The 13,642-nt window shown below is 40.7% G+C and overlaps 1 protein-coding gene across 1 annotated transcript in view; it reads right to left on the reverse strand.

Moving 5' to 3' along the window:
* LOC115432942 (CLIP-associating protein 1-B-like) overlaps positions 1-13,642 on the reverse strand; it is a 97,109-nt gene that overhangs the window by 48,829 nt on the left and 34,638 nt on the right. The window contains 6 exon segments of the mRNA XM_030154055.1: positions 980-1,050; positions 1,137-1,272; positions 2,582-2,727; positions 2,845-2,937; positions 3,146-3,222; positions 3,495-3,623. Coding sequence (XP_030009915.1) covers positions 980-1,050; positions 1,137-1,272; positions 2,582-2,727; positions 2,845-2,937; positions 3,146-3,222; positions 3,495-3,623 — 652 coding nt within the window.

A 13,642-nucleotide genomic window follows, 5' to 3' on the forward strand; every position in this document is an offset into this window, starting at 1 on the left:
GCATATAAATATTATAGTTTATATTAAAAAAGGTTGATTATGTAAATCTGATTGTGTGTGAAGTGACTAAAAAAATGTATGCGAATGGTTTGTGTTAGTGGAAAAATATATAGAAAAAAAGTGTGTTAAAGCAAAGGAAGCGGAATTGATTTAATTATCACTTTGTAAAAAGGGGGCGGAGTCTATGTTATACTTCTTCCCACTCCTTTCCAAGCGCTGAAAAAAATTTTTTGACCATGTTGTATGGTTCTGTCATATCTGATTCTATGTGTTCAAAATAAAAACTACACTAAACAAAGTGCTTTAAAGTGCAAGATACAGTTAAAAGCAATTAAAAATACAGAATAAAATACAGTTTTAAAATGCAATTAAAATACAATTAAAATGTGATAAATACATGAAGTGCAGTCAGTTTGTAGAAGCCCCAAGTCAGTTGGATTTAAAATGCCTTTGTGAACAATAGTGTCTTCAGGTGTTTTTTAAAGGTCTCTACTGAGTCCATGGACCGTAGGTGTGGGGGGGGTCAGTCCAGAGACACAGCGCCACAGCTTTAAAAGACCTGTCAGCCCGTGGGCTAAAACAAGTGCAGGTGCGGCCCTGAGGACCTCAGGCTGAGAGCCGAGCTGTATGTGACTTCTACCAGTAATCAATAGGAACTAGACTAATATCTGGAACCATTTACATGTTAGAAACCATCAGAATATGGATCATTAGAAGGAAAGGAACAGTTTTAATATTTAAAAAATGTGTCCAAATTTCAAAAATCCTAATTTCCAAAAAACCTCTGAGCAAATTTTGTGGACATTGGCCAAAGGAAGATACATATAAAATCTGAAATGAATCGGACCAGTACTTTAAGATGTTTGAAGAAATTGCTAATGAAGTTCATGACAACAAATAAGATGACTTCATGTGTTTATCGGCCGGTGAGCTACAAACACGGATCTGAGAAAGTCCAATAAAATGCCTGATCTCGTACCTTCTGACTGCCACAGATTTGGAGGTGCAGTTGCTGGTGATGATGGGGATGAGCCGTGGGTAATGTGTGTGCTGCAAAAACACAAGAGACTGAAGTCAACACCGGCTCTGAAAGAGCGAAAGACGGTCGATTATGACGACGACGCCGTCAGACTTACTCTGAGGATGAGGCGGATGGCGGCCACGCCCGACGTGGCCATGACTTTGGCACTGTTGGGGACCAGGTTGAGGAGGGCGGGCATGATGGCCTCGGCCGCGTGGTCGAAGCGACCGCCGAGCACCGACGACAGGTGGCTGCAGACGGGAGGGAGGAGCAAAGACTGGAGTTAATGGAGGACGATGGGAGGAGCCACAACACAGGATTCACAGAGCAGACACAGAACCCACTGTGGTCCACAGAAAGGTCTGACGGACGCCTGACACTTCACACTTTCACCATAAAAACCCAAACGTCCACCACAGACCCAGAGCATCTACTGATCTACACTGATCTAAGCTGATCCTAGAATACAGGACTGTCAAAGTCATTTTAGTTCAGTTCCACATTCAACCCAGTATGGTCTGAGGGGGGCAGGACCAGTACAAGAACAACAGTGAAAAAACTAAAATTAAATTATGATAATGTTTACGTCTACAAAAATCTGAATAACAAGAACAACTGGAAACATCTTAAGGAAAACAAGTGCAATTTTACAAATATTATGCCTCAGATTATTAGCTTATCCTTTACACGTGCTTTACAACTTACATTACAATTACAAATGCACAAAACATTTAATAACAGGCAGAATATTGGCACAATTGCAATTACGTATCTTAAGACATTTCGGGTTATTCACATTTTTTGTAAAAGAATAGTTTGTTGATATAGACATTTTCATGTAATTTTACTTTTTTATGCTAAAACAAAGAGAATATTTGCTGTTTTCATTATTTATAGGTTTAATATGATAGTATTTTACTGGTCTGACACACTTGAGATCTAATTGGTCTGTAAGTGGAATCTGAATTAAAATCATGTTGACATCCTTGATTGTTAATATCTTCAGTGCATTTTTTGCAATTTGCACAACTTCATCCTACGGGCCAGATTGGACCCTTTGGTGGGCCGCATTTGGCCCACCAAATTGTGCTTAATTTTCTTTAGACATTTCCTGTTGTTCATATTTGTTCACATTTTATTATTACAGGATAGTTTGTAAATGTCAATATTTTCATAATTTAATGTTATTTTTTTCAGTAAAACAAAGACAAACACTTGAAGTTGTCATTATTTATAGGCATAATGTAATAAAAAATTTTTCTCATCAAATCAAGAAGAAAATCTGCAGTCATTATTCTTTTGTAGGTTCTTCTGTTCTTATTTGACTGTAGATCATATTGGTCTGAATGTAGAACCTGAACTAAAACCAGTTCCACGGCCTTGACTGTGGAGGTTTTACAATTTGTAAATTCGTCCCACGGGCCGGATTCGAACCTTTGGGGGGCCGCATTTGGGCCCCGGGCTGCATGTTTGACACCCCTGCTTCAGAGGGTTCATACAGATCCTGATCCTGCTCAGTCCAGTCTCTTCCTGTGCTTTTAACCCCTTCAGCGCTCTTACCCCAGTGTGATGCAGGCCTCTCTCACCACCTGAGAGCGCAGGTCTTTGACGGACAGCTTGAACGGCGCCTCCATGAGTCGCAGCTGCTGCAGGAAACCGTCAAACTCCACAGCGCCGGCCAGGAGCAGCGAACGCACCTTCTTCAGCTGGAGGAAAAGTTAAAACAAAAAACAAACAAACAAAAAAAAACCCAAAACATTTAAATAACAGCCACAGCCGACCAGTGTATTCGGGCATGAGCACATGTGGACGTGGAGGCTTACGGCGGCCACTCGTAGCTCCCAGTCACGCTTATCGTCCGAAAGAACGTCTCGAATTTTGGTCATGGTCTCCTCCACCTCCCTGTTGGAGTAGATCTGGAGGAGAGAGGATGGAGGAGTTAGCATGGTATGTGTGGGAAGAAGAAGACTAAAAAGGAGGAGGAGAAGGGAAAGGAGGAGAATTAGACGTAGTCATAGTGGTGGTAGTAGTAGCAGTCGTACTAGAAGTAGTAGTAGTAGTGTTACTACATGTAGTTGTGGTACTAGTACTAGCAGTTGTAGTATTAGTACTCGTAGGTCATACCTGCAGCGTAGGCACATCGTCAAAGGACTGGATGAAGTCTTGTTCGTCCACGGCTCCAGCTCCACCTCCATCCCTCCCTGTAGACATTTAACCCAGTGTGAAACCATTGATCATGTGACCCAGCCAATGATCCAATGAACCAATGATCCAATGGACCAATGAACCAATGACAAAATGAACCAATGAATCAATGAACCAATGGACCAATGAACCAATGAATCAATAAAGCAATGAACCAATGAATCGATGGACCAATGATCCAATGACTCAATGATCCAGTTGGTCCACTGGTCCAGTGTGGTTTATTCAGATGAAGGAGGGTGGAGGAGGACGCTGCTGTGGTTCTGACCTGCAGATGTGGAGGTGGGCCGGCGGAACGAGCCCATGCTCACCGTCTTCCTCCCGGACAGCGAGGCTCCTTTGGACGACGACGAGGAGCGTCCGCCGTCCACTGAGTCGTCATCCTCGAAGGTTTTGTCTGGAGGACAGAGACGCAGACACACAGAGTACTGGTTAAACTGAGCCGACACCACGCCGAAACATCCCAGAAATGTGGAGTGGGCAGACGGACTCGGACATTTCTGCATTCTACCGTTCAGCTGAGTGGGACCACACGCATTCCAGCATGACGAGTTAACACCGTAAAAAAACAGAAAAAAAACCTGACAGTGAACGCAACACGATGGGACCAGGGTTCATTCCCACATGAGCCAGATTTAGATAAAAATGACAAATGACTCAATAAAAAAAGACGCAAAAACTCAGAAAGACCGAAACTGTCAGGAACACAACCAGACGAAACAATGTAAAAGAAGGAAAATGACATAAAAGATAAGAAAAAAATACAGTTACAACAAGGCAAAAGCAACATAAAAAATGCAAAAAGACAAAAATGACCTACAATACAGAAAAGATGAACAAAACAAAACAAAAAGATGACAAGAACTAAGTCATTAAGACAGCTAGTAAAAACAGTGGACACATAAGACGCATAAAGAAAACAATGGAGTAAAATCTAATGAGACGAAAAAGGCAAAAGATGTTAATGACGTAAAAACATTAAAAAAAACAAGATGTAAAAACACATAAAAAGACCAAAATGACATCACTAACAGACAAAAACAATAGAAAAAGATGAAAACAAAGAAAAAGGTGAAAATGACCCATCCAAAAAATGTAACAAAACAAAAATAAGATGAAATCCATAACACAAAAGCAAAATATATGACGGAAAAGACAGAAATTATGTAAAGTACAGAAAAAAACAACAAATAACAAAAAGATGTATAAGATAAAAACATCACAATCACAACCAGACAAAAAAAAAACGTTCAAGGATGAAAAATGACATAAAACGCAAAAAAGATGTATAAAGACATAAACACAAAAAAATGTCACAGACAAAATCAATATAAAAGATGAAAACTATATAAAAGACATGAGACAAAAGACACAAAAAGAAAAAAACCCAAAATAAAACATGTAAAAAGAACAAAAATGACAAACAATCTTGTGGAAGATGAAAACATGACAACACAAAGACATAAAAATGCATAAAAAGGCAAAAAGCGTGACGGCAAACCAAAGAAAAACACGTTAAACGATGAAAACAACATAAAGGATGTAAAAAGAAAAACGACATAAAACATGTAAAGAGACAAAAATGACATAAAAGACAAAAGATATGTTAAAAGACATGACAGGCTGTGCATCAGCAAGAATCTGTCGATACGATACAAATCACAACACTACGATTGCGATACAATATATCATGATATATCATGATAATGTTAAAAAGGCAATTTTTTTGTTTCTTTCTTTTTTTTAAAAGATTTCCTGAATTACACCTGAAATCTGCCCAAATACTAAACACATTTTTATTTGATCACAACAGGATGTAATGCTATATCATAAAATGTTCGTGTGTTCAAACTTCATTTATGTTTTATTACAGTTTAAGATCCTGTTCAAATGTTCATATTCTATTAGTTCAGAACTAACATCATAATATGATTTTTGTGCAATCCCCAAAAAAACTTAACATCTTTTAGGATGCTTCAAATTAGAGCTGAAACGATTAATCAACTCAAAGTGATCCAAAAAATCATTCAACCACAATTCTCCTGAGTCAAAGCTTTGTTTCCTTCATTTCTCTGCTGGTAAACATTGGTTCCACTGTTGTGTTTCACACGGACGCTTATTGTGACGCACATAGAAGCTTCAGTTCAGGAAAACTGCAATAGAATATTTCCCTTCAATCAATTTGAGTCAATTAATCGAATCATGAATTTTTGCATTCGCTTCAAGCACCTAATCGGTTATTTGGTTACAGCTCTACTTCAAATAACCATTATTTAATAAAACAGTGTTAAATGATAATTAATAAGATATAAACAAAGAAAAACAAAAGACAAAAATGATCAAGATACAATATATCAGGATATATCATGATACTGTTTATGTTTGTTTTTTTTATAAAAATGATTATTTCCTGGAAGAATTGAATTACAGCTGCACAAAAACTAAAAACATTTTTATTTGATCACAACAGGATCTAATGCTATATCATAAAATGTTCCTGTGTTAAAACTTAAATTCTGTTTTACAGACATAACAGTTTAAGATCCTGTTCAAATGTTCATATTCTATTAGTTCAGAACTACCATCTGCCTCTCAGACAGTAAAAAGTGCTTTTAGGATGCTTCACATAACCGTTATTTAATAACAGTGTTAAATAATAATAAATAAAATATAAATAAAGAAAACCAAAAAACAAAAATGAACCTCCGCCATATCTGCATTTGAATAAATACTTCAAAATATCGATTCAGTACTTTTCAATATTGATACAATATCATGAAATGAAATATTGCGATATATTGCAGAACCGATATGTTCTAACACCCCGAATGGAAACCACATAAAATAAGTGAAACATTTGGAAAAGAAAGAGAAAAAAAAAAGGTAATAAGACAAAAATTACGTTAAAAATCACCAGGATGTAAAAGATGTAAAGCCACATAAAGGATAAAAATAACAAAGAAATAAAGATAAATTATAATAATGGAGAAAATGACAAAAGGGACGCTAGAAATTAAATTAAATTAAATTAAATAGTGATGTTAGAGTCACTGACGTACAACAAATCCATCAAACCCGTTCTGTGATGTGATTTAAAACTGTCCATAATAACCACTGCTGTTTCACTGTCCGGGGTAAAATACAGAAAACCAAAGCCACGGGCTGTAAAGGCGAACACGTGCACGGTGGAGGACGCCACAGCGCCACCCGAGTCCCCAGAAATCAATCCTCCTCCATTATTCAGAGTTTGTACGTACACACACACACACACACACACACACATCCATCAACCGCCGTTTCAGCTGCACTTTTACCTCCCGTGTCACGAAAAACCAACCAAGGGCAAGGATAGCGTCTCCCGGGGAAACACCTCGATGACATGCACCGAGACCTGAAACATTTCTACAGTTATCCCCATAAACCTACAGAGAATTTAATTACTGTATATTTATGTACAGTAAATACTTAATTATTGGGTGAATTATTAAACTACGACCAGAAAACTATTATTAAATAAGTAGAATGAAATTAACTGTGGATAAAGATTAAAAAAAAACAACAACACAGTTCCAGTGTCCATGTATGTCAGCCTCTGTTCTATGTTTTTTTTTTTTAATAATAATTTCATTTTTCAAGAAAGTTTTACACAGGAAAAAAAAGAAAGAACAGAAAATAAGAACATTTGACAAGGGGTGTACATAATCAATTAAATTACAATAACAATATACAGGGAAATGCACTTCCTGAAAGAAAAAGAATATATAAATGAAAAATAAAAAATAAAATTTTACGTCTGTTCTGTGTTTGAATGTGTGAGGTTGTTCTATGTTCCAGTTCTGTGGTCTGGATGCAGATCAATCTAACTACTGAAGTGGGCGGGACTTTCACTGGAGGAGAACTCAACTCATCCAATCACAGTCCAGATATGACTTCTATCAGTGACCAATAGGAACTAGACTGATATCTGGAACCATTTACATGTTAGAAACCAGCAGAATATGGACCAGTAGAAGGAAAGGAACATTTAGAATATTTCAAGGAAGCTACATATTTTTTTTTCAAATGAATCCGACCAGTAGTTTAAGAGAAAAAGAGGTTTGAAGAAATTGCTATTGAAGACGACGACAAAGACAACAAAGATGAAAAAAAATGACAACAAAGACGATGAAGACGATGGCAAAGATGAAGACGGTGCCAACGAAACGACGATTGTGAAATCAACGATGACAAAAAGACGAAGAAGACAACGAAAGTAACATTAGGGCTAAGTCAAGGTGAAGTTAACGTCTGGTCAAAAAAATTAAATGACAATAATCTACACCACACTTATATTTTTGGGTTGGTAATTACTTATATTTTCAGGAAAATGTATTTTGAAATGAGAAAATTTTGTGGAAAAAAAAAAATGTAAGTAGTTTTCTGAGTGTGAATGTTTGTGAAGTGACACAGTTTTGAGTTCATTTTATAAACTCTATGAATAAACTACATTTATTCCAAATACATCGATATTTGACAATGATATTATTTATGTCACTTTCTAAACAGTGTTTAAAAGTAATACATGCATATATCTATATAAAAATACATTTGAATATAATGTTAATATTATTTGTATGTTGTAAATATTATAAATAAATGTATATGATATTGATAATTGAAATAAAAAGTGTTTAATTAAATATTTCCTTTTGTTGTCCATCTGTGATGCTGACATTTGTCTAAACTCTTTCTATTTAGGTTTGAGCTAATATTTTTTTCCTCTATAACCAATTATTAGGTTTTAAAATAGAGGGTTTAAGGTTTACACCGAATACATTTGAGGAGGAAAATGTCAGAGGAAATTCACCTCAATAAAAAAACCAACTTTTCAATCAAAGAAAAAAAAAGTGTTCAAATGCAATTTTTTGGATCTCAAATATTGTTTTGCATTCAAACACTTTTTTTCTTTGAAAGGTTTTTTTTTAATCGAAGTGAAGTTGTTTTTGATTGATCTTTTTTTTTTGTTTAAGGCAACTTTCCTTTTGATTAAATAATAAAGACACAAATTTACCTTCATACACTAGGCCTCAAAACAAAGCCACACACCAACCAACCAACCAACCAACCAACCAAAAAGCCTGTTTCGACCTTTCCTCAAACATCTGAAATAACCTGCGTCCTCTTCTCTTCCCGTACCTTCCTGACCTTAACTTTCCTCAGACACTGACGACGAGGCTGCATCACATCCCGTGCACCGTCGGCGCAACAAATCAGCTGCAGGAAACCATCCCGCTATGTTTACGCTCACCTCGACACGTTCCTACCGCCACCGCCACCCCCCCACCTCCACGTCCTGCCGTTCATCACTGATTACAAGCTCCAGTGTTTGTCACAGCTGCCGGTACTGGGCGTTCTCTTACAGGAGCAAACCCGCCTGCAGACCAGTTTCCTCAGCATGCCGGTGAAGGATCAGCAGGTCCTCGCATCTTATCCACCGGCTGAAGGCACAAAAGAGGGGAGGGAGGAGTCCCAACACATGCTCCGGTACAATCCTCCCCCTGTCTTCGTCCTCTAGAGCACTACAGGACTAGGATGGAAGAGGAGGGGGAGGGGGAGGAGGGGATGGAGAAAAGTGATGAGGCAGAGCAGGAGGAGAGCGGACCAATGGGAGGGGAGGGGCCGGGTTGGCGACAAACCCAGGAGCTCAGCCTGGAGGCAGAGCTGATGGGTGGAGCTACAGCTACAGGACCACCATGACTCAGGAGAGAGCGGGGGGGGTGGGGGGATGGTCGGAGCCGCCACCTCTTCATCCATCACACTACAGCAGGTGTTTAAACACAGCAAGGTCACAGATGTTCAACACATGCACAGGAATTAAACCCACCGCTGACCAGGAATTAAACCCACCGCTGACCAGGAATTAAACCCACCGGTGACCAGGAAGAAAGCCCACCGGTGACCAGGAAGAAAACCCACTGGTGACCAGGAATTAAACCCACCGCTGACCAGGAATTAAACCCACCGCTGACCAGGAATTAAACCCACCAGTAACCAGGAAGTAAACCCACTGGTGACCAGGAAGAAAGCCCACCGGTGACCAGGAATTAAACCCACCAGTGACCAGGAAGAAAGCCCACCGGTGACCAGGAAGAAAACCCACTGGTGACCAGGAATTAAACCCACCGGTGACAAGGAATTAAACCCACCTGTAACCAGGAAGTAAACCCACCGGTGACCAGGAATTAAACCCACCGGTGACATGGAATTAAACCCACCGGTAACCAGGAAGTAAACCCACCAGTAACCAGGAATTAAACCCACCGGTGACCAGGAATTAAACCCACCGGTGACCAGGAAGAAAGCCCACCGGTGACCGGGAAGAAAACCCACTGGTGACCAGGAATTAAAGCCACTGGTGACCAGGAATTAAAGCCACTGGTGACCAGGAATTAAAGCCACTGGTGACCAGGAATTAAAGCCACCGGTGACCAGGAATTAAACCCACCGGTGACCAGGAAGAAAGCCCACCGGTGACCAGGAATTAAACCCACCGGTGACCAGGAAGTAAACCCACCGGTGACCAGGAAGAAAACCCACCGGTGACCAGGTAATTAAACCCACCGGTGACCAGGAATTAAACCCACCGGTGACCAGGAATTAAACCCACCGGTGACCAGGAAGAAAGCCCACCGGTGACCAGGAATTAAACCCACCGGTGACCAGGAATTAAACCCACCGGTGACCAGGAATTAAAGCCACCGGTGACCAGGAATTAAACCCACCGGTGACCAGGAAGAAAGCCCACTGGTGACCAGGAATTAAACCCACCGGTGACCAGGAAGTAAACCCACCGCTGACCAGGAAGAAAACCCACCGGTGACCAGGTAATTAAACCCACCGCTGACCAGGAATTAAACCCACCGCTGACCAGGAATTAAACCCACCGCTGACCAGGAATTAAACCCACCGCTGACCAGGAATTAAACCCACCAGTAACCAGGAAGTAAACCCACTGGTGACCAGGAAGAAAGCCCACCGGTGACCAGGAATTAAACCCACCGGTGACCAGGAAGAAAGCCCACCGGTGACCAGGAAGAAAACCCACTGGTGACCAGGAATTAAACCCACCGGTGACAAGGAATTAAACCCACCAGTAACCAGGAAGTAAACCCACCGGTGACCAGGAATTAAACCCACCGGTGACAAGGAATTAAACCCACCAGTAACCAGGAAGTAAACCCACCGGTGACCAGGAATTAAACCCACCGGTGACCAGGAAGAAAGCCCACCGGTGACCAGGAAGAAAACCCACTGGTGACCAGGAATTAAACCCACCGGTGACCAGGAATTAAACCCACCGGTGACCAGGAATTAAAGCCACCGGTGACCAGGAATTAAACCCACCGGTGACCAGGAATTAAAGCCACCGCTGACCAGGAATTAAACCCACCAGTAACCAGGAAGTAAACCCACTGGTGACCAGGAAGAAAGCCCACCGGTGACCAGGAATTAAACCCACCGGTGACCAGGAAGAAAGCCCACCGGTGACCAGGAAGAAAACCCACTGGTGACCAGGAATTAAACCCACCGGTGACAAGGAATTAAACCCACCAGTAACCAGGAAGTAAACCCACCGGTGACCAGGAATTAAACCCACCGGTGACAAGGAATCAAACCCACCAGTAACCAGGAAGTAAACCCACCGGTGACCAGGAATTAAACCCACCAGTAACCAGGAATTAAACCCACCGGTGACCAGGAATTAAACCCACCGGTGACCAGGAAGAAAGCCCACCGGTGACCAGGAAGAAAACCCACTGGTGACCAGGAATTAAACCCACCAGTGACCAGGAATTAAAGCCACCGGTGACCAGGAATTAAAGCCACCGGTGACCAGGAAGTAAACCCACCAGTGACCAGGAAGAAAACCCACCGGTGACCAGGTAATTAAACCCACCGCTGACCAGGAATTAAACCCACCGCTGACCAGGAATTAAACCCACCGCTGACCAGGAATTAAACCCACCAGTAACCAGGAAGTAAACCCACCGGTGACCAGGAATTAAACCCACCGGTGACCAGGAAGAAAGCCCACCGGTGACCAGAAAGTAAACCCACTAGTGACCAGGAATTAAACCCACTGGTGACCAGGAATTAAACCCACCGGTGACCAGGAAGAAAACCCACCGGGGACCTGAGTGTGAATGTTTGTAAAGTGACCCAGTTTAGTGCCGTCATTCTGGATTCATTTTATAAACTCTGTAAATAAATTAATTTTTTTCCAAATACATTGATATTTAACCATTTCATTATTTATTTCATATTCTAAACACACAGCGTTTAAAATTAATAAATGCATATATCTATGTAAAAATACATTTGAAAAAATTGTATTATTTGTATGTTGTAAATATTGTAAATAAATGTATATAATATTGATAATTGAAGTAAAAACTGTTTCATTTGATATTTCCTTTTGTTGTCCATCTGTGACACTGACATTTGTTTAAACTCTTTGTGTTTAGGTTTGATCTAATATTTTTTTCCTCTATAACCAATTATTGGGTTGCAAAATAGAGGGTTTAAGGTTTACACTGAATACATTTGAAGAGGAAAATGTCCATCTGTGATGCAGTAGTTTTTGATATTTTTCATTTGAAAATATTGAAAAAGGTAAACGACACGCACATCCACAATAGGAGGTGTGCAGGATCCCAAAAAATTTAACCATGAAAAAATAAAGGAAGGTCCGCACAACCTGTGAGCTACCAAACCATTTATTCAGCGACGTTTCGGGCCTGAAACATCGCTGAATAAATGGTTTGGGAGCTCACAGGTTGTGCGGACCTTCCTTTATTTTTTCATTTGAAAATATTCTAAACTAAACGCTGCCCTTTGAGTCTGTTTCAGATGGCATTTAGACCTTTACAATTATGTGGAATATTTGTCTGAAACTGGTCTGGTTCTAAAGTTATGAATCATAAAGCAGTGGGCGGTCCATCTGGGACACCTGTGACCTCGCCTGTTTGTGGTCAGATACCAGGGTTCCTTCAACCATGAGGTGGTTCTTAGTCTAAAGCAGTAACTCAGTGATGCTTGGATACAGTCTCCATCGTGTAGGTGTGTCTGTTGACCTTGTGTACAGCCGCAGTGGCTGATCCAGAGGTCTGTGTCAGGCTTATTCGGAGCCAGATCAGCCCTGATGTCCACATTTCATCCATCATCAGACTGACAGAGGCCAAACATGAGCCGGGCTTCTACAAACGCTGAAATGGGATAAAGTTACAACAGCGTCCGGCCGGAACTCAACACTGGAACTGTCATGTTCTGTCATAAAGCATACGTAGACATGCACGGAGAGATCAGCTCCTTCCACAAGATGGTGCTGTTGCCACAAGTCTGCACTACCTTACAACCCTCGACATTGTCTTTGTCCAACACATGATGAAACATGGACACACAGCAGACGGTCCTGAAGCTTTGCATTAGGTCAGCAGAGGTTCTCTGCAGCTGGACGCCTTTCAGGAGCGTAAACCACAGCTGAAATCGCACAGCTGCCTCTTATACGTCAAGTCAAAGAGTCGTCCAGCTGTGGAGAATAATCCTCCATCGCAGACTTGGACGGAAACCATGGACAAGTCCTTTATGGTTGGTTATTTAACTCCCAAAGGCCAAATTTAACACGTCTACAAGTTTCATATTTAACATCAGTGAATATTCACAAACTACTGCAGTTCTACCAAGTTGCTGAAAGTGACTTGACAGTTTATAAATGAGCTTTTTGTCCACAATTAGCACAAGTTTTATATCATAACAAGGGTGGTTATGTTTTTAAAAAAAAAAAAAAAGACTAAAACTAGGAGAAAAGAGGACTTTGTTGACTGAAATAAAATAAAGACCCTAGAGATCTTTGGAAATCAGTGGTTTTGTGATTCATATTTGACGACTTGTATTGTTTCATCTGACCATTAAGACGTGAAAAACCAAAAAAATTACCTAAAACTGAACTTCAAATCCAAACCCAAACTGCAAGACCTTAGGAAACTCTCCAGCATCACATGACAAAGCACAGAATACGAGACGAATTTGACTCCTAAACTGACTTTAACGGGTGCGACTGCTCCAGTGACGACAGAATAGTAAAATCGGACATTGTGACTGCAACTAATTCTGCCTCCTGCAGATGCCAAGTCACAAGTTTTCCACCTGCTAGTGTACGATCGTCTTTGTGAGGATGGAGCCTGACGGAGTCTGACAGCTGACCCTCCCCCCTCCCGATGCAAACTCAGGAAAATGACAAAGGAGAGACGAGTTGTTAATAAGGCCCAGTTTACATGACGCTATCGGCTGAAAACAACTAAATATTTTCCCCAGCAGCTCAATTCCTTGGAATCGTTTGTCTGCTTAACAATTCTGCTTATCGATTCTGACGCTGCA

The sequence above is a fragment of the Sphaeramia orbicularis genome, chromosome 2, assembly GCF_902148855.1.
Source record: "Sphaeramia orbicularis chromosome 2, fSphaOr1.1, whole genome shotgun sequence".
NCBI classification, from domain to species: Eukaryota; Metazoa; Chordata; class Actinopteri; order Kurtiformes; family Apogonidae; genus Sphaeramia; species Sphaeramia orbicularis.